The 21,984-nt window shown below is 37.6% G+C and overlaps 1 protein-coding gene across 2 annotated transcripts in view; it reads right to left on the bottom strand.

Moving 5' to 3' along the window:
* The window catches only part of nup58 (nucleoporin 58), a 98,967-nt gene that overhangs the window by 62,929 nt on the left and 14,054 nt on the right, over nucleotides 1-21,984 (bottom strand). For both annotated transcript variants that reach the window (XM_039745473.1, XM_039745474.1), the window contains exon 2: nucleotides 15,090-15,229. In XM_039745473.1, coding sequence (XP_039601407.1) covers nucleotides 15,090-15,229 — 140 coding nt within the window. The remainder of the gene's footprint in view (nucleotides 1-15,089; nucleotides 15,230-21,984) is intronic.

The following is a 21,984-nucleotide window of genomic DNA, read 5'->3' as shown; positions in this document are numbered from 1 at the left end:
ATAATATAGATATAGATATATATATAGATAGATAGATATGACAACAACACTCATATCAATGACAAAACAATTACATTAACAATCAAGTTACGTTGTTTTTCAAATTTTTCCTTTTCTTTTTCGTACCTTCTTTAACACACTACTTCTCCGCTCTCGCCTTGGTATTCTGCTAGTTATTCATAAAGCTTCAATTGGTGATCTGTCTTTCTGCGTTAACCGCATATTTTTTCATACGTCTCAAACCAAGGGGATGCGAGGCTAAAATGAATCGGGAAGCGTGCGTACATACTCAATGCTTCCACTCTCGGGAATCGAACCTCAGGCGTGGCGTTAGAGGCAAAGCCTCTACTATTAGCCACGCGCGTGGTTTGTCTATTTGAGCGTAGCAGTGTAATTCAGTTTTTGTTCAGCACTCTTTGGAACTGTTGCTTTTTGTCTGCGCACTGCATCAGTTCACGTGAGCCGCTGAATATGGTTTTATATGTCACTCGCTCGCTTCTAATTGTTTCGCTGCCTTCTTAATTATATAATGCATGTTTTCTTCAGCCTTTTTTGGAGCTCTTCCTGGTTTTCTACGTACTGCGTGATTATGTGGGAGGCGTGATGATGTCACACGAAACTCCGCCCCCCTCGGCTTTCGAGCTTAACTCCATTACAGTAAATGGAGAAAAATAGCTTCTAGTTATGACCATTATGCGTAGAATTTCAAAATGAAACCTGCCCAACTTTTGTAAGGAAGCTGTAAGGAATGAGCCTGCTAAATTTCAGCCTTCTACCTATACGGGAAGTTGGAGAATTAGTGATGAGTCAGTGAGTGAGTCAGTCAGTGAGGGCTTTGCCTTTTATTAGTATAGATGGACGAAAAAATATGTGACTGTGGACAAAATTGTTGGTACCCTTCAGTCAATGAAAGAAAAACTCAAAATGGTCACAGAAATAACTTTAATCTGACAAAAGTAATAATAAATAAAAATTCTATGAAATTTAACTAATAAAAGTCAGACATTGCTTTTCAACCATGCTTCAACAGAATTAATAATAATAAAAAAAAACTCATGAAACAGGCCTGGACAAAAATGATGGTACCCCTAGAAAAGACTGAAAATAATGTGACCAAAGGGACATGTTAATCCAAGGTGTGTCCACTAATTAGCATCACAGGTGTCTACAATCTTGTAATCAGTCAATGGACCTATATATAGGGCTCCAGGTAGTCACTGTGTTGTTTGGTGACATGGTGTGTACCACACTCAACATGGACCAGAGGAAGCGAAGGAAAGAGTTGTCTCAGGAGATTAGAAAGAAAATTATAGACAAGCATGTCAAAGGTAAAGGCTATAAGACCATCTCGAAGCAGCTTGATGTTCCTGTGACTACAGTTGCACATATTATTCAGAAATTTAAGATCCATGGGACTGTAGCCAACCTCCCTGGAAGTGGCCGCAGGAGGAAAATTGATGACAAATCAAAGAGACGGATAATACGAATGGTAACAAAAGAGCCCAGAAAAACTTCTAAAGAGATCCAAGGTGAACTTCAAGCTCAAGGAACATCAGTGTCAGATCACACCATCCGTCGTTGTTTGAGCCAAAGTGGACTTCATGGGAGATGACCAAGGAGGACACCATTGTTGAAAACAAATCATAAAAAAGCCAGACTGGAATTTGCCAAACTACATGTGGACAAGCCACAAAGATTCTGGGAGAATGTCCTATGGACAGATGAGACAAAAATAGAGCTGATGTGCCTTGGCAAAAAGTTCAATGTTCATAGACGGAAAAATGAAACATATCAAGAAAAGAACACTGTCCCTTCTGTGAAACATGGAGGCTCTGTTATGTTCTGGGGCTGCTTTGCTGCATCTGGCACAGGGTGTCTTGAATCTGTGCAGGGTACAATAAAATCTCAAGACTATCAAGGGATTCTAGAGAGAAATGTGCTGGCCAGTGTCACAAAGCTTGGTCTCAGTCGCAGGTCACAGGTCTTGCAACAGGACAATGACCCAAAACACACAGCTAAAAACACCCAAGAATGGCTAAGAGGAAAACATTGGACTATTCTAAAGTGGCCTTCTATGAGCCCTGTCCTCAATTCTATTGAGCATCTTTGGAAAGAGCTGAAACATGCCGTGTGGAAAAGGCACCCTTCAAACCTGAGACAACTGGAGCAGTTTGCTCATGAGGAGTGGGCCAAAATACCTGCTGAGAAGTGCAGAAGTCTCATTGACAGTTATAGGAATCGTTTGATTGCAGTGATTGCCTCAAAAGGTTGTGCAACAAAATATTAAGTTAGGGGTACCATCATTTTGTCCAGGCCTGTTTCATGAGTTTATTTTTTTAAATAATTCTGTTGAAGCATGGTTGAAAATCAATGTCTGACTTTCATTGGTTAAATTTCATAGAATTTTTATTTATTATTACTTTTGTCAGATTAAAGTTATTTCTGTGACCATTGTGAGTTTTTCTTTCATTGACTGAAGGGTACCAACAATTTTGTCCAGTTATGAATATTAGATTTATTGACAAGATGCCGTTCCTTAAGAAGGCAGAGGTAGTGATTTTTGTGTAGTCAGGCCTGACTATAGCTACACTACAAATCAAAGATGATGTAAAATTGGGAAGCCATGGCAAGTATCAAAGTAAAATGTGGTTAGACTTGCATCATACAAACATGCATCATTGTATTAAAAGGAAAGTCTAATGGTAAACTTTCCATGAATAAACTTGAATGAAACTCTCTCTCTCTATTAAAACTAACCACAAAACAAATTATGCCATTTTATAAAATAAATGCGCTTAATACCATATAACCTGGTTTGTTTAAGAATAGTATGACTTTTTTCAGCACACATGACGAAAAGGTTCCAATGGAAATTTCTATTTAGGAAGGTTTTAGGAAAAGCATCACCACTATGGATTTCTCCTACTGATTGCTAGTCTGGGAGAACAGCTCAATCACAAGTAAAAAAGGTCCGAGTACATAATTTTTTGTTGACAGCAATACTTGCTAATCACATTTTTGTATAAATACTGTAATTATGGTAAGACAAGCCACTGCCAATTCTAAAACGCAACAAAAAGATGAATGTCTGCTTTTTAAAATGATTATCTTCATGATCATAACTTAAAATATTTTGCAATATAATCCTGACCTGTACTTGCAAGATTAAACATAAAATGTGAAATAGCAATGCTAATTGACATTTAATTGGCAGTGTTTCCTCTACGTTTGAAATCTTGATTATGTGCCCAGTAACCCATAGGAGCCAACTTCTGTGTTTGAAGGATAAGGGTATGTATAAAGGCACTGCGGTATCCAACAAAGAAGTAAACTGAAGAAATTACTTTGAATATTCCTAAGGAAGTATAATACAAAACATTTGTCTAGGATTTATGTTTACTCCAGTTATAATTATTGTGTTCTTTATACCAAATGGCTGTCAAAATGACCCTTACCTCATGCTGAATATGCGACATATATTCAGTGGGAGAACTCAAACAATCTTAGTCATGAACTGCAAGTCACTTACAGTGACACTTCCAGTGACTAAGGGGTAGTGAGATGTGATGTGTCATCCATTTAAAACATGTTTCCGAGACTTACAGTAAATCTGCTACTACCTTTAGGTAATAACTATTTCCCCTACCTCCCTTTTCTCACAGTTCTTATGTATCAATAATTTTACTTAACAATGCAAACCACCGTGTTCAAACCTCCTACTATTATAGAAAATGTGTTAAAATGAAAAAGCATTTTTCACGGGCATGCCTTTTGTGAATGTGCAACACTCAGGCATTCTTGGGTGCTTTTAGCTGTGTGTTCTACAGGTGCTGGTCATAAAATTAGAATATCATGACAAAGTTGATTTATTTCAGTAATTCCATTCAAAAAGTGAAACTTGTATATTAGGTTCATTCATTACACACAGACTGATGTATTTCAAATGTTTATTTCTTTTAATTTTGACAATTATAACTGACAATTAATGAAAGTCCCAAATTCAGTGTCTCGGAAAATTAGAATATCAATTAAGACCAATACAAAAAAAGGATTTTTTAGAAATGTTGGCCAACTGAAAGGTATGAACATGAAAAGTATGAGCATATACAGCACTCAATATTTAGTTGGGGCTCCTCTGGCCTGGATTACTGCAGCAATGCGGCGTGGCATGGAGTCGATCAGTCTGTGGCACTGCGCAGGTATTATGAGAGCTCGGATAGTGGCCTTCAGCTCTTCTGAATTGTTGGATCTGGCGTATTGCATCTTCCTCTTCACAATACCCCATAGATTTTCTATGGGGTTAAGGTCAGGCGAGTTTGCTGGCCAATCAAGAACAGGGATACCATGGTCCTAAAACCAGGTACTGGTAGCTTTGGCACTGTGTGCAGGTGCCAGGTCCTGTTGGAAAATAAAATCTGCATCCCCATAAAGTTCGTCAGCAGCAGGAAGCATGAAGTGCTCTAAAACTTCCTGGTAGACTGCTGCGTTGACCTTGGACCTCAGAAAACACAATGGACCAACACCAGCAGATGACATGGCACCCCAAACCATCACTGACTGTGGAAACTTTACACTGGACCTCAAGCAGCGTGGATTCTGTGCCTCTCCTCTCTTCCTCCAGACTCTGGGACCTTGATATCCAAAGGAAATGCAAAATTTACTTTCATCAGAGAACATAACTTTGGACCACTCAGCAGCAGTCCAGTCAAGACGCTTCTGACGCTGTCTCTTGTTCAAGAGTGGCTTGACACAAGGAATGCGACAGCTGAAACCCATGTCTTGCATACGTCTGTGCGTGATGATTCTTGAAGCACTGACTCCAGCTGCAGTCCACTCTTTGTGAATCTCCCCCACAGTTTTGAATGGGTTTTGTTTCACAATCCTCTCCAGGGTGCGGTTATCCCTATTGCTTGTACACTTTTTTCTACCACATCTTGTCCTTCCCGTCGCCTCTCTATTAATGTGCTTGGACACAGAGCTCTGTGAACAGCCAGCCACTTTAGCAATGACCTTTTGTGTCTTGCCCTCCTTGTGCAAGGTGTCAGTGGTTGTCTTTTGAACAACTGTCAAGTCAGCAGTCATCCCCATGATTGTGTAGCCTACAGAACTAGACAGAGATCATTTAAAGGCTTTTGCACGTGTTTTGAGTTAATTAGCTGATGTGGCACCAGGTGTCTTCAATATTGAACCTTTTCACAATATTCTAATTTTCCGAGATACTGAATTTGGGACTTTCATTAGTTGTCAGTTATAATCATCAAAATTCAAAGAAATAAACATTTGAAATACATCAGTCTGTGTGTAATGAATTAAATATACAAGTTTCACTTTTTGAATGGAATTACTGAAATAAATCAACTTTGTCATGATATTCTAATTTTATGACCAGCACCTGTAAGTCACTATTCTTTTGGAGGATCCATGAACTGCGACTGAGGCAGAGGTTTGACACTGAGTAGTACATTTTGCTCCAGAATGTCTCAGTAGTCTTGAGATTTCGTTGCTCCCAGCACAGACTCAAGGTACCCTGTGCCAGATGCAACGAAGAAGCCCTAAAACATAACCAAGCGTCCTCCATCTTTTAAAGTACATAGAGCTGATGTGACTTGCCAAATATCTCCGGTTTTGTCTCATCTGTCCAAAGGTCATTCTCCCAGAGGCATTGTGACTTCTCAATATGCCCTCTAGCAAATTCCAGTCTGGCTTTCAACAGTCTTCTTTCACTGAGCCCACTGTCACTCAAAAAGTGACAGATGGTGCAATCGGAAATTAATGGACCTTGACTTTGAAGATCAGCTTGTATCTATTTGGAAGTTGTCCTTGACTTTGTCTACCATACTTACTATTTTTCTGCCCATACTGGGGTCAATTTTCCTCTTGTAGCCACATCCAGAGAGACTGACTATAGTCCCATGTAACTTAAACTTTTTTTTTTTTTTTTAAATATTATATCAGTGAAAAAAACACTGCATACATTCACATCAAACTTACACTAATAAATGACATCACAGTAAAACTAGAAAAAAAGAAAACAAGTCGAAGTTAAAAAAGTATGGGGAAAAAAAAATACATTTTTAACAACACAATTCAATCCCAACCCAAAAGCATGGGCAATGCTTTAGATGGTCTTATGGCCTTTGCTTAATTTAACATGATTGTCTAATTTTCTTTCTGATCCCCTCAGATAACTCTTTCTCTGCTTCCTCTGGTCCATATTCATTGTGGGACACACGATGATACCAAACAGCAAAATGACTACTTTTCTCCTTTTAAACAGGTGGGATGACGAATTACACGATTGGAGACATGTGCAATACTAAATGAAGAAAACCGTTCGTTTTTTCATTTTAACATGCACATTGTGCACAAACAGTAAGAAATAAATTATATGCATCTTCTGTAAAAAATCTTATTTGGCTGATAACTTTACGCAAAGCAAAACAACATTTGAGATTGGCTGCTTTTGCTTTGTTTGTTCAGCTAGAGGACAGGCAGCTAAAGTATCTTGCTCATGGTCACATACTATCAGAAACAGGGACTGAATGCACAACTTCAAGGGTTTACTTCAAACTCTAACCAAACCACCCTTCCTGTATACATCAGGCATTATTATTGTCAGTCCAGAAAAATGATGAATGCAGGTGAAATTTCACACAGCTAGACACCCAATATCAGACTGATATACTGTATCAACACTTAATATTATCAGTTGGGTCGTGCTTAAAAGTTGCTTTTGCCCTCTTGACTGATTTTCTGACCAGTCTTCTAGTGGAGCTGCTGGGCTTTGGAGATTCACTTTTCCCTTCACAATTCTGATTGACTTTATGTTCCATCTATGGCTCGATAATATTTAACAGTCCTTTATGAATTTCTCAGCGCTACTGAAACCAAATTTGTATCACTCACCTGACAGGTCTGCTCCATCGGTTTTTGGAAAATTTCTTATTTCATACTGCTATGTACAGTACTCAATGACCAACAAAGTAATCTTAAAGACAGAGTTCAACTTACAAAAACAGTGGTACTAATATAAATGGTTTAGTACATACAAACTGATCATCATCAATGGACTGATCAAAGTCTAAAGATGATAAGAGGCGATATTATTTCAAAACTCTAAATGTAAAAGGGGTGAATACTTTTAAAAACTGGGTGCTATATAATATTGTATTTCGTATCTACTTTAAAAGTGATAATGACACAAAAATACATACTACTTTTTAACCATAATAATTTAAATAACTTTCAGTTGTATAAAAGCAGTTGGGCATTAATTGGGATGGTGTGTGTGTTAATACATTCTACAAACATCCTTAAGTAAGGTTTGACTGCTTTTAGTGGCCAGTTTTCCTGACAGTTCTAAGGGCTGGGTGCTATATACCAAAAAATCATATTTCGATATGATTGGCAATGTACAATATATATCTAGATATTTTTTCTTCCTATAAAATAACAAAAAAAAAAAGTTCTGAGTCAAAGCCACATGTCTTAAATGTCACAGAGGCACTTTTATCAATATACAGCTGTAGGTATATATGAGAAATCCCTGTCTTTTCTCAAGCAGAGTGGTTGCTCTGGAGGTCGCTGGTTTGAATCAATGGAACACTTCTTTGGGTACTTGAGCAATTGCTTAGTCCTGGGTATGACGTTCACCTGCGCATCCGGCCCTGTAAGCGGTCCCCCAACTTGCAAGGAAAACTTGAGCGCTGCTGGCAAAACCTTCACACAGCTTCACAGGGAGTTGCGTGGTACCGAGGCATCACCCACTCACTGCACATCAAGTGTGACGGTTGCAGCCATGCGCAGTACGCAGCGCACACTCCCATTCATGTCCCTTCTCAGATGGGGCTTTCATTCAATGTCACAATCCTCAGTCCAACACACACTCCAATAGGGCCGATAATTTATGCAACAAAGTTTCATTTTCATAAGTAGTAGCTGTATAAGCCTAAACATTTCAAATAGATTATCTTGTGGTCAACAGGCATATTTAGCTCTGTAAGTGGTTCTATAAAACTTTTTACTTAAATTCTTTTAGGGCGGGCACAGGGCGAAAAAAATCTGCAAATGTCAATAAAACTCAGACATTACAGGTAGACCCTCTTTGCTTGGAAGACTGTTGGACTCATTGCCTTAACGTCTAATCCCTGCGTGTGTGTGAGTAGCATAGAGTAAACTGTCTAGAATGGCATCAACATCGGGCAAGAGTAAAGCAAATATGCAAAGCAAAATTCTCAGTGGATGACATTTTGCGTATAGTTTATCATTTTGAATTGGACTCTGACTTGTTGGACTATGATTTGGTGCAAATCTGGAGACGGAGATCTAAAATGAAAGTACAGGCATCAGCTGATCAATCCCCAGCTGACATGCCCTGATGGTGCAAAATCAATAATATGCAGCAACAGCACAATGCATGTAGCAACAAACGTTTTATGTTATTTATGTGAAAAACTAATCCTTTGTGTGCTTTGTACTGCACTTTATGACAATGTTGTAAATGGTGGAAAAGATTAGTAGTGCTCAAAGCTTTTGTCGGGACTTGTCTTCTGCATTTTCTACAGAATACATTCTGCTGCTCATCTGACACTTTGAGCCCAAACCATCTCCAAATAATTGAGCCATTGTTTTCCTTTTAACCAACCAGCTCTACTTCAATAGCTTCCTTCTTGTCTTTATTGTCTCCATCCTGCTGCTGCCTGCAGGACTTACCGAGTGAAGCGGTTGGGGCAGGGTGATGTTGTATGAGAGATAAACAGGGAGAAGAGCAAGGAGAACTGGCACCTGTACAAGTACAGTTTTCCATCCTATAAAGTAAATTTTGTCTCATCCTATATCTCATATGAAACATGTTATTTTTTAAAAACTCAATATATCGCCGAGCCTTAACAGTTCCTGCCAGTTTTCTTTTTCCTGTATTGAACTGGTGCTGCCATGAGAACCACCTGTTTTTTACATAATGACCAATCATCTTCAAAGGTTTTTGTGTGAAATACTACCACAAAGAAAAGGATTTCAGCGTTGCCAGATGTTTGGAGGAAACTTCATCCGCTGAATGTGGTGCAGCTTCCACCATGTCTAGTTTACTCAAACATTACAGAGAGACATACAGCATGCTGGCACACAACATGCGTGTGTGTATGTTTAGGTTCGGGAGGAACAATTAGTCGATTAAGAAAATACGATTTGATTATTTTTTTAAGTTGATTACATCAATTAATCATGGCACCCCTACTATCTATATTTTCTTTAATGCTTTTAACTACTGGAATTATTGCATTTTAATAAATACCACATTTATTTTAACTTTCTATACTTTGTCTTTATATCAAAAGTGACTGAAGTAATAAGGTGTTGTAAATATTTACAGCACCTGGGGCCTCATGCATAACGGCGTGCGTAGAATTCGTACTACAGTGATCCCTCGCTATATCGCGCTTCGACTTTCGCGGCTTCACTCCATCGCGGATTTTAAATGTAACCATATCCAAATATAGATTAGATTTTTCGCTGGTTAGCGGATTTCTGTGGACAATGGGGCTTTTAAATTTATGGTACATGCTTCCTCAGTTTGTTTGCCCAGTTGATTTCATACAAGGGACGCTATTGGCGGATGGCTTAGAATCTACCCAATCAGAGCATGTATTGCGTATTAAATAAAACTACTCAATGATATACGATATGCTTCCCGCGCAGAGCTTGATTGTTTGCTTTTCTCTGTCTCTCTCTCTCTCTGACATTCTCTGCGCCTGACGGAGGGGTGTAAGCAGAGGGGCTGTTTGCATAGAGGCTGTTTGCCTACAGGATACGGACGCTCCTGTAAAAAAATGCTGAAAGACTACCTTCACATTGCTCCCTTCTTTGCGGCCGCTTTATCGCAGTGCGCATACTTAAAAGTCCAACAGCACGTATTGATTTTTTGATTGTTTGCTTTTCTCTCGCACTCTCTCTCTCTCTCTCTAACATTCTCTGCCCCTGACACGCATTCCTTTGAAGAGGAAGATATGTTTGCATTCTTTTAATTGTGAGAAAGAATTATCATCTCTGTCTTGTCATGGAGCACAGTTTAAACTTTTGACTAAAGGATGTTATTTCATGTCTACAGTGCTCTAATAATGTTAAATGTTAACAGGGTGGGAGAGTTTATAAGGGCTTAAAATATATAAAAATAACCATAGAAACATATGGTTTCTACTTTGCGGATTTTCACCTATCGCAGGGGGTTCTGGAACGCAACCCCCGTGATCGAGGGGGGGATTACTGTATAACATGACGCAAGCATTAAAGCCGAAATGTACTTATGCACAGAAAATTCCAGATGCTGGAATCTGTGCGTACTCCAACTTCCGCGTTCTTCCACTCCATAAATCCCGATCAGCATGAAAACCAATGCACGTGTAGCCGCCTTCTGTCCCGCCCCATCTCCTCCCAGAATTACGCCTCTCTGAATATGCAAATCAATATAAACAGACCTTAAGCTCCCCGTTCTGTGAAAAGGCAAACGGCAAAAGCAAGAGGGAAAATATAAGAATTTCAGCGAATACCAAGTGGAGGCAAAGAAAAATGTACTATTTGTTGGTTTATACAGTGGCATAATCAACAAAAGGAAGCTGATCCGAGTGACACAGCGTGTTGGAGAAACAAACTCACAGTGCCCGACATAAAAAAGAAGTTGTCACATATCAAAGTCACCGTGAAAAGGCGAGACGTAGCCCACCGTCTGAGTGTCATGTGGAAGCTTATTAGGGTACAGTAAGAAAAAAAAGGCACAGAGTAGGAAAAGCACGAAATGTTAACTTCAATCTCGAAATATTAACCTTAATCACATAGTTTATTTTGTCATTAAAGTAGAACAAAAACTTCATCTTAAAATCGTTTAATTTACTAGTTTCTCAAATCCCATCGTAACTAAAGTAGCCTGTTAAATGCTTTGTTTTGTATTTGATCTTCAATGTGCTCTGTGTGTGTGAATCACTATCTGCTTCCGTTCTTTCTCTTTCTCTGACAGGACACAAAATCCATTACATTCATGATATTACAGCTCTCTGAATAATTAAAATACTGAGATCTATATGTGATATTTTTTTCATGATGACAGGAGTTAAAGCATGTTATTAAACAGGGGAACCCGGTGCGTGATTGTGTGCAGCCTTCGATGAAATTATTGAAGCAGTACTGTACCTTTCAAACATGCTATCCTCACTTTCCTTTCTCCAAATACCCAATTGCCATATAATCAGCTCTGTAATAGACGTTAAGCCATCTGTAAGCTTACGACGACGATTCTTCAAAACTTTTAAGGAACATTGAAATATCTTCATAATACGCGTTTAATTATTCTATTCGTCTATCTTTCCAGTGTCACGCCATCCTCAGCAAATATACAGCGCAAAGCAGGAACAATCCGTGAACTTGCTAATGCTTCGGCACCGTGCCCTCACATGTTTAATTATTAACAATACAGATTTTTAAAAGTTAAAGTTGTATCTGTATAATATAATCAACATATTTTGCTGCATTTCATCTTAAAAATGAGATCGTCATCATACATAAATATGTGCTTTTTAAAGTGGCGCAGGTTGTGCAATATTAAAACTGTAGTGCATGTTTATAGTGGGGTAATTGTACTTATAAGTACAAACAGTTCTACAAAGAGCACTTGACCGAGTGCGTTTATAGTTCTTGGGATGAAACTGTGTCTGAACCGCGAGGTCCGTACAGGAAAGGCTTTGAAATGTTTTGCCATGGCTGAAGGCAGAGTGGGCTTGATGCTGTATACCGATAATTCTCTTTCCGATCAGCTATTGCTGTAATTTCCCACTCAGATACAGTAATATAAATACTCCGAGTGGTGCAGTGAGAGTAATATGGAAAAAGATGATCCGTTGGGGCAACCCTTAATGGGAGCAGTTGAAAGAAGGGGGAAAAAAAGGTGCAGTGAGAGTTACAACGCTAAAGCAGTCATGGTATTTGGAATACTATGGCTATTCCCTGGACCATTATATTGTTACAGGTTAATTATAATCAGATGCATTACACTAATCTATACTAATAAAAGGCAAAGTCCTCACTGACTCACTCACTCACTACTAATTCTCCAACTTCCCGTGTAGGTAGAAGGCTGAAATTTGGCAGGCTTATTCCTTACAGCTTGCTTACAAAAGTTGGGCAGGTTTCATTTCGAAATTCTACACGTAATGGTCATAAGTGGAATCTATTTTTTCGTCCATATACTGTAATAGACTGCAGCTCGATGGCTGTGGGAGGCAGAGTTGCGTGCCTGCCCATATAATGTAAATATTCGCGGGTGAAGGACTGTGCTTAGCATATTCATAAGTAAAAATATCTGAATCACAAACTGATGTTAATTATATTTTGTCCATGAATACTTATAAAATAATTCAAAATAGTCTGTCCGCTTCATTTCATAGCTTTTCCGATGGTTGTGCTGCTTCCAGGCATGTATTTTCGTATTAAACAATTTAACCAATCACATTTCAGCCATCATTTGTTGCCAGGCAGAGAGGCCTTCACAATCCATTGTGCAAGCACTCTAACACAGAATAAATGTCGATTAACCCGTTGCTTCAACCAATCAGATTTTGAGTTGGTGTCAGTACAGCCCTCTAGCAGGCGTATGGCGACGTCACCGTATTCAGACAGAATGTGACGCTCTGTCTATTTCTTTACTTTTGTTGTGAAATAGATAGAAAGATAGATATTGATATGAGAACACCACTCATATCAATGACAAAACAATTACATTAACAATCATGTTACGTTATTTTTAAAATTTTTCCTTTTCTTTTTCATACCTTCTTTAACACACTACTCCGCTGCGAAGCGCAGGTATTCTAGAGATAGATCTCTCTCTCTCTCTCTCTCTCTCTCTCTCTCGAGAGAGAACTTCGCTAATAGCAGTCACAAAAATCACGTAGTTAACGGAAGGAGTTGAAACTCGCACTGAGCTATGGGAGGGTACTGACACACGTGCTCTATCAAGGACAACAGCGCAGCGTTGCCAGATCGCTATTAGTGAAGTTGTGTTTTTGGTTGTGCGTCACGCAAAATGGAACAGCAGAATTAGGAGCAACGTTGTGTCATTAAATTTTGTGTTAAGCTTGGAGAATCGTCAAGTGTGACGTTTGAAAAGTTAAAATAGGCCTATGGGGAACATTCTTTATCCCGAGCTCAAGTTTTTCAAGGAGGCCTTCAACTTCAAAAACCAATGAAAACATCGAACGTGTGAACACTCTTGTGAGATCAGACCGTCGTTTAACATTAGGAATGTTGAGTGAACAATTAAATTTGAACAGATTTACGGTTCATCAAATTTTGACTGAACATTTGCAAATGCAAAAGGTCTGTGCCAAAATGGTGCCGAAAAACCTCACAATTGAGCAGGAGGACAATCGAAAAAACGCATTCCTGTGGTTCCCCAGCCCCCTTATTCACCTGAACTCAGTCTGTGTGACTTTTCCTAAACTGAAAAATGTCCTCAAAGGTAGTCATTTAGGAACTTTAGAAAACATCCAAAAGAGAGTGTAACGGACATGCTGAAGACCATACCGGTTGAAGACTTCCAGCGCTGCTACCAACAGTGGGAACAACGTCTCCATCGGTGTGTAGCTGCCCAAGGGAACTACTTTGAAGGGGATAACATTGATGGTTGAAAAAAAATAAAAACTTTGGTAAATAAAAAATCAGTCTCATTACTTTTCTGCCACACCTCGTACATCTCTCTCTCTCTCTATATCTATCTATATCTATATCTATATCTATATCTATCTATATATATCTATATCTATCTATATATATCTATATCTATCTATATTATATCTATATCTCTATATCTCTATATCTATATCTCTATATCTATATATATATATATATACACAGTATATATCTATCTCATAACAGTGACAAAACAATTACATTGATAATCATGTTACGTTATTTTCAAAATGTTTCCTTTTCTTTTTCATTACTTCGCTGTGAAGCGCGGGTATTTTGCTAGTGTGTGTGTGAAAAAAAAAATATATATATATATATATATATATATATATTTGGTACTTGTGTGGGTTAAAGTGCTAGCCAGTAATGGGCTGTGTACACGTCATTCATATGGTACTCTTGTGGTTAGGGTCTGTGTATATGTGTGCTAATCTTAAGATGCAAGACTAGACCAACTAAGTAACAAACCTGGTAAGTTCACAAATCCCTGGAGAAGCAAGAAGAGGGGAACACCATGATAATAAAATATCAAAATGAGTAACCATATTACGTGCTAATATTTGCCATTTCTAGTTCCTTTTCAGTTCAGACTGATAAAGGCATTTCAATTAGAATAAGTGTATATATATATATAAGTGTATATATATATATATATATATAAAAAAAAATGACTATTTTAATGCTATAATCTCAACAAATATTCAACATTAGTCATACGGTGGTGAATTTATGGCTGTCAGATTTAAGAGAGCAATTTTTAGAAGGAAGTTGCCAAGCATTATAAGTGGCCACAGGGAAATGGAAACCTGCATCTCCAAATGTACAAAGGTAATCATGTCTTTTGCAAAAGACTGTCGGACATTTGTAAACCTGTGAAATTCTTGGATTTGTACTTAGAGCATATGCACTCTCTTTTTGGCTCGATCATCAAAAGAAACTGGACACATGGGAACAGAAACATGCCATCCCGTCCAATTTTGAAAGCAGCATAGTGCATTCTAAAAGGTAACATTAATTTTAACAAGATGGACAACTGCAGGTAACAGTTTACTGAAACTAACAACTACACATTAAAAAAAAGCAAAACTCTTATAGTCCTTTCACACCGAGTTATATGCAGGAATAAAATATCTTTCAGTGCATAATAAAAGATGTTAAATGCTCTCTATAAAAAAAGAAGGGTTGTGCAAATGCAAAATGTAAAAACAAACAACATTTGCAGCATTATGTTTGTAAGGAAAAATAAATGTAATTGTCAGAGTACCACTGAGGCACAGGGTGTGGGGAAAGGGGGTTGGGAGGCAATGCAAAATACATAAAGTGAAAGGCAATTTCAGAAAATAAATTTAAAATACCTGTATTGCTTCCTCCAAAAGAGAATCCTGTAGTAGGTTTCTGAGCAAACAGGCTGTTTCCCAGTCCCAAAGAAGAAGTAGTTGTAGTAGTATTTGAAGTAAGACCTCCAAAGCTAAAACCTCCTGTAGCTGCAGGGGCACTGAAATAAAGGTAACAAATCAGAATAAATAAGAACTACTTTGACAAGAAATAAAGATTCAGCTCAAAAAAAGCTTGTCAAGCCCCAATTTTCTTTGATTATTTGGTACACTGTATTAATCCCCAAGTAACTGGCTGCAACAAAATATCAAGTTGAGATTCTGAGGTCTCATAATTTAAAGGTATCATATAGTTTAGCTTTTGTTGTAATGTACCTATCTGAAAAAAGTCTTAATTAAAAGCAGTAGTTTTCACAATTAATATTCTAGAACATATTTTGTTAGAAAATTTGAGATATATATCTATAGATATATAGCCATAAATTTCCATACACAGGAAAATACTTTTTTTTTTATGAAAAACCATTTTTAATTTATATACAGTAATATGCTCTACATGACTGCAATTGTTTTGAAAACACATTTCAATACGTGTCCGCCACTGCTGATAAACACATATTAGCACAGCTGGAGTTATGCTTGTAATGGTGATGCGTTCCCCAAGATGAATTATGTTTCGTATCTTTTCCTGATGCACCATGGCCTTCAAATGCCCCAAAAGATAAAAAATCAAGTGGGGTGAGATCTGGGAGGCCAATCAGTATGATTTCAATTCGTTGTTGTTTATTCAAAAGCATTTTTTAGGGTATCTGAAATTTCTGAAACTTGTGGCCCACCGTGTGTGTGTGTATGTATATATATATATCTCTCTCTATACACACACACACACACACACATCTATATATATCTATATATCTATATATATATCTATATATATCTATATCTATATATCTATCTCTATATCTCTCTCTCTCTATATATATATATCTCTATCTATCACTCAATCAATTAAATGGATGTTGGCAATTTAAAAACTGCATTTGTTTTAATCATTTTAAATCATTAATTGCATTACAGATTTTTGCAGTTAAATTATATTTATACAGGCATATCAACTAGACATTCGTTATTCTTGAGGTGTAATAATAAAATAAGCACGACCTAATTAAAATGGTAATCCATGTTTCTTACCAAAACGTATGCTGTATGACACACAGCAAAAAATAATAAACACGGCAAAAACACTATTGTTTACTAAGTACCAATTTCAAATTCAATATATTTTTTTTCCTACTTAAAATGTTAAGCTGCTGCAAACTCAAGCAGTGTCCATTTTAAATGACAAAATAAAATGTTTGAGTTGCTTAGAGTAGCTTTTCTTGCCATTTGTCTAGTTTCACAGGATGACTTCTCAGATTACTTTTTTCAATTTATTACTCGACTTTCTTTAACGTAAAGGTTAATATACCAATCCTCTCTCGTTCCCTGATAAAACAAGTATCCACTTGCTGCTCTTTGTTCACACTCAGGAAGCTGCAAAAATATGGCCACTGGCAACAACTGCTATAATACTTTGCATATAGGGGCACTATAACGATATTGCAGGAGCTGAAAATATGTTTTTGTGTTTTGCCGATCAATAGAGTCCTCAATTTTTTTTTTTTTTTTTTTTTTTTAAGAGAAAACCGGACCATTTTGATCAGCTTTAATAATGGGTCAGAGCTGTTTTGACAGCATGAGGAGGATCTACACAATATTGGGGAGGTGGTTTTGTTGTTGTGGCTAATCAGTGTATACACACACTAGGGCTGAGACAAAAGTCAATTACCACCTCCTGCTGGCCACATCATCAATATGAATAAAAAATTGTCGATTCTATCATTTTTTTTCTTCTTCCAATTTTTGCACACCTTACAAGAAACCTGGCAGGTACTCAAATTCACAGCAGGAGGGAAGTGAAAATCTGGGGCTATTGTATTCACATGCTCTTGGAATATTCAGAGCTCCAAACAGTGACCTTTCACTTTCGGTTCCAAATTGTATTTGCAGTCTTGAAATTTTGAATGGGAAGAGTGCAGGTACTGTACATTAGAACTGCAGTGCTTGCAGGCAATCAAATGCCCATTGTTTCTCGCTCTTTACAGTTATTCAGTATCCTTAAAACTATTGCTCGATTTGACAGCTCAAGTTTTAATTCTTCTGCAATTTAGCAGGTTTGCCCCTTTTTAAAGGGTCCCCCGAAGCAACTCATTTACATAATGGAATGCCAGCACATACTCTGGGTAATTTAAATGCAATGCCTTTGCCCAAAACTCCCCATCATTGTCAATCATCACACAGCCCTACCGTACACATACACACAGAGAAAGTGGAAAAAAGAGGAGACTAGACTGCATTGCGATCAAAGTTCCAAGGTCAGTATAGAACTTGAGGTGAAAAGTATGGTGATGGTTTCATCATGGCTGTCAACGTGGTGCTTACAATGTTTACAGAAAGAGCTGTTTGTTACCACATGATGCCCAGTACTCTTTCAAGTGTTCTTAATGCACAGTAAATGTCATCATATACATTGTGTGCAATTAACAGCTTAAACAGGGTTGTGTAGTGGGCCTTCTGTGAAATTGTGAAGTAAACCGTCTGCAGTGAATCACAGCAACAGCCGGGGGATGTGGTTCTAAATAGCTGAGACACACAGAGCAAGTGCAAAGACCAGTGGATTAAAAGGGAAGCTGTGGGTACTATACCAGAAGTGTCTAACCATTTTTCTTCACATGTAGGACGACAACGTTAACAGCCAGTTGTAAATGCACCAAAATGTGTCACATTTCCAACAAGTAAGAAAACTAAACCATGGTGAAACTAATATATGAAAATTTCTACCAATGTACCACGCACTACTAACTAAAATACTGTTTTGGATAAGTGTCAATAAGCGAACTGCTCAATTTTGAACAATTTTAAACAACTACTAAAAATAGACCATTATAGAGTAGTCTAAATTAGGAAAAACAAGCAGGATAATCTTGGTAATGTAAGATATACAAAAATGTGCTAAGAATGAAAAGATGGATTTGCAAACAAGCTTTATTTGAGCTTGGAGCTACAGTTTAGAATCAGAATCAAATACCACACTCAGGTTAAGCAAACAGGTGCCGACACTGAGCATTATTCATAATGTAATTGAAATTAAGGATGAGGAATTATAATTAGTTCCAGATTCAATACATATCACCTTACTAGGTTCAGCTTATTTTAGCCGTTATATTAATGAATGTTAGTTTCGCTTCAGAGCCTCGCTAACAAATTTTTTTTTGATTGCGAGTTCAGTTTTTAACAGCGATATGCTCTTTCAGCAGCCCCACTAATTACACAAGTGCTATTATGATCCCCTATTAGCAACATTATTTTGTGTATCATTAGATTTTGCTCATACTTCTGCATATCCCACTGAGCCACACATACATCTCAGTAATATTGAGTTTATGAAACGCTGACTGAATACATTTTATTCTGGAATTACCCTGTAGACTAGCCAATAGGTTTGAAACTTCCCAATTCAAATACACTACAAAAGAACTACAAGTTAAAACAATTGCAAGTTACAGATGACATATCTGAATATAATCTCACAAGGTACTCATGAATAAATGTACTTTTTATTTTTAAACCAATTCCATAATGGGATAAAAATATTAATAAAAGCTTTTTTCTTGTTGTTTTGAAATGGCAATGGGATTCTTCTGCTTTGTTAAACCATCCAGGATTTTAAAATAATTGGAGTGATTCCCGTAATTCTGCAATGAAGTTAAACCCCTAGCCCCTTAGTCTCCTTATGTAGTAAACATTAGGCGAGCCTGCTCAGAGAATACCGAGTTAACTATAAGAATGATTAAACTCACAAAAGATGTACTAAGCCTAACGGTCTCAAAACTATGGACATGTTATTGAAATAAACATAAAAAGTCAAATTACACTTCCTAAAAGTCAGTGCTCAACCATTTCATGTGTAAGAAAATACCTTTACATTTATTATGTTTTGAATAAATGTATCGCATAACCACTAAAAAGACTTGGGTTCACATCCTGGGTCTTTCCTGTGTGGAGTTTGCATGTTCTCTGTGTCTGTGTGGGTGGGAACAATCTTCAGGTAGAGCACCAGCCTATCACAGGGCAAACACAAAGGACGGTTTAGCAACACCAACCCACCTAACAGGCATGTGTTTAGACTAGGGATGCGTGGTATACCAGTCCTGAAAAAGCAAAACAAAACACTCATTTTTAAAGTAACTCACTTCATTATTTTTGGTACCAGTGGAGCATGGTGGCATGGGATTGTGCTGTGAACAAGGGAGGCTGCAGTGAAATGGAGGAGCTGGTGCAGAGGGACAGCTGACACTGGGAAGGGGGGGAGAAGTTATCTTTTGTTTGATTTGGTACTTGTGCTAAATATCAATACTAAAGTCAAAATTTTAGTACTGATTCAACACTAGTTTAGACTAGGATGAAGAAACCTGAATACCCAGTGAGAACATGAAAACTCCACACAGGGAACACTCTGGGACGCAAAACCCCATTTTCCTGCCTATCCCAACAATCATAAGCCACAAGGCAGGAAGAACACTATGGTAAAATTAAAATGTTATAATAATAATAATAATAATAATTTCATCATTGTTAACATCTTCTATCCATGAATCTATTCATATATTCTTGCCACTATAGGCATAATAAAAAAATGAATCCACTTAACTAATTTATCCAATGCAGAGTCGCAGAGAAGCTGTAGCTTATGCCCACAAGCACTGGATGCAAGACAGGAGAAATCAGTGGACAGGGCACCAGTCCATCAGTGAATGAACACAGATAAACACTAGTACTGAATTGAAATAAAATTTTGCCTTTGGTACCAGTGCCAGTTTTCACATCTCTGTAATGGTACTAAAATAATATCAAACAAATAACATGAAACTTTGTATTTCCCAAAAAAAATAAAATGCAAAATTAATGTTTTTCCTCCAAAAAAAAAAAGTATTGATATAATTGAACACTAACTGTAGTAATAGATTAGTGGTGCATGTGATGGTAGTAGAACTGTCACCGGGTCCTTTACTGGTCTTTCTGGCTCACTGGAGCGGGTAGTGTCTACTAATTAGCCAAATACAACATAGTGTGCAGTCAGAAGGTCGAGTACTGAAAAAATAAGTCACTTTAAATGAATACTCATGAGACGCTTTTCTATTAATGCTCATTTCTAATGAGAACCATCTTTTAGGATTTCATAAAATACCTGCTCTTACCAGCTCAATGGAGTCTTCTCCTTCAGTGGATTTGCTGCTGTTATGGTCAGTTCATAGGTAGTTTTTCATCCTGCGTGTGTCTCTCTAATGAGAGCAGTCACAGTGTGTGGGGGGGATAGAGGTTTTAATTCAGTTCTTGGATTCTGTGTTTTTTTTTTTGTTGTTTGAGGAATGAGATGTAATTTCCAAGAATGTGTGAAATGTAGTTAAGTTAGTTTATGTGCAGGCATTAAGTGATCATAGGTGGTGAGGATAGAGGACGCTATTGTACACATTGTGAACTTTGGGGGTTTTTTTGTTGCCTATTTAAAAAATGTTTCAACCTTTTAACAATAGAATTACCAAAGCCTATGGAAAAAAACTTGTAAACCTGGCCCACCTTAAATCTGTTTGCACCTCTCCATTCATCGTTTTTTGTCTTGTAAATGTGTCAAAAAGCCCAAGCAGCCTGCTATCTCATCCTCCCACTGCCACAGAAATGGCAAAAAGCTTTCCCAGCTCAAGCCTTGTTCTTCAGGGAGTGAGGTAGTACCTAGATCTGTATAGGTTAAAAAAATAGTTATTTGGAACACATGCATTTTCCGTGTGTTCCATGTCTACAAAGATCTCAAGTGGCGGATGACAGGAAATGCAAGAAATGTTGAACACATACCTAAAAGACAAACATTTTTCATGTTTTAGTACCAACGACAAAATTTTGACATGAAGTGTATAATGTGTGAAGACTGAAGTCCAAATAAGCACTCTCACAAATGGTACAAACAACAGAACAAGTACACTTTAATTCAAAACTATAACTGAAGAAAAAGAAATCTGGTTAGTGTGGTTCATTATCGCGACTTTTGGTAGTACAGCGGTAAGAACTGCTGACTCTTACTCAAAAGGTTACGGGTTTGAGTCTTCCCACATCACAAAATTAACACGGAGTAGTGAGCTGCTCTTCTATGTTTGTATTATATAATAGTAACATTTGATTTGAGGCTTTAACAGCCGATGTAAATGTATGGTACTTGTAAAGGTTAGCTTTTTTTTTTTATTCATTCAGTTTTGTTCCCTCAGTCTCTATCTAACACTGTTGTTTTCAAATAAAGATTTGCTATAACAGAGGTGAACTCAGATGAGGATAATCATCCCTGATAAACAAGTCTTGAGCTGGGAGAGTGATTTTTGCCTTTTCTGTGGCGGTGGGAGGATGGGATAGCAGGCTGCTTGCTGCTTTTGCTTATCGACACATTTACAAGACAAAAGACGCTGATGGAGAGGTGTGGACGGATTTAAGGTGGGCCGGGTTTACGAGTTTTTTTGTAGGCTTTGGTAATTCTAGTATTAAGCCAGGATGCCTCTTAATCAAATGGCTCTGTAGCAGCAAAGACTAATTGTTGGACTTTTTCTACCCCCATCATTATCTTTTTAATTTAGCAGCCTTGGACTATCCGCAGTTTCAAAGCCATTGCCTGTAACTACAGTCACTGAAGGTTTCCTTGTTCTTGGATAGAACTATTTTGTTTTTGTTGGACTGCTGCATATTATTTTAACAGACTGTTACCTTTTCATAGAACCTTTTTCTTGATTCTTTGTTGTTCTTTTTCTCACAAATACGTCATTAAGACTGGTCATAC

Source organism: Polypterus senegalus, chromosome 2 (genome assembly GCF_016835505.1).
Source record: "Polypterus senegalus isolate Bchr_013 chromosome 2, ASM1683550v1, whole genome shotgun sequence".
In the NCBI taxonomy this organism is placed as follows: Eukaryota; Metazoa; Chordata; class Cladistia; order Polypteriformes; family Polypteridae; genus Polypterus; species Polypterus senegalus.
Note: the sequence above shows the minus strand (reverse complement) of the source record. Positions and strands in the feature narration are given on the sequence as shown.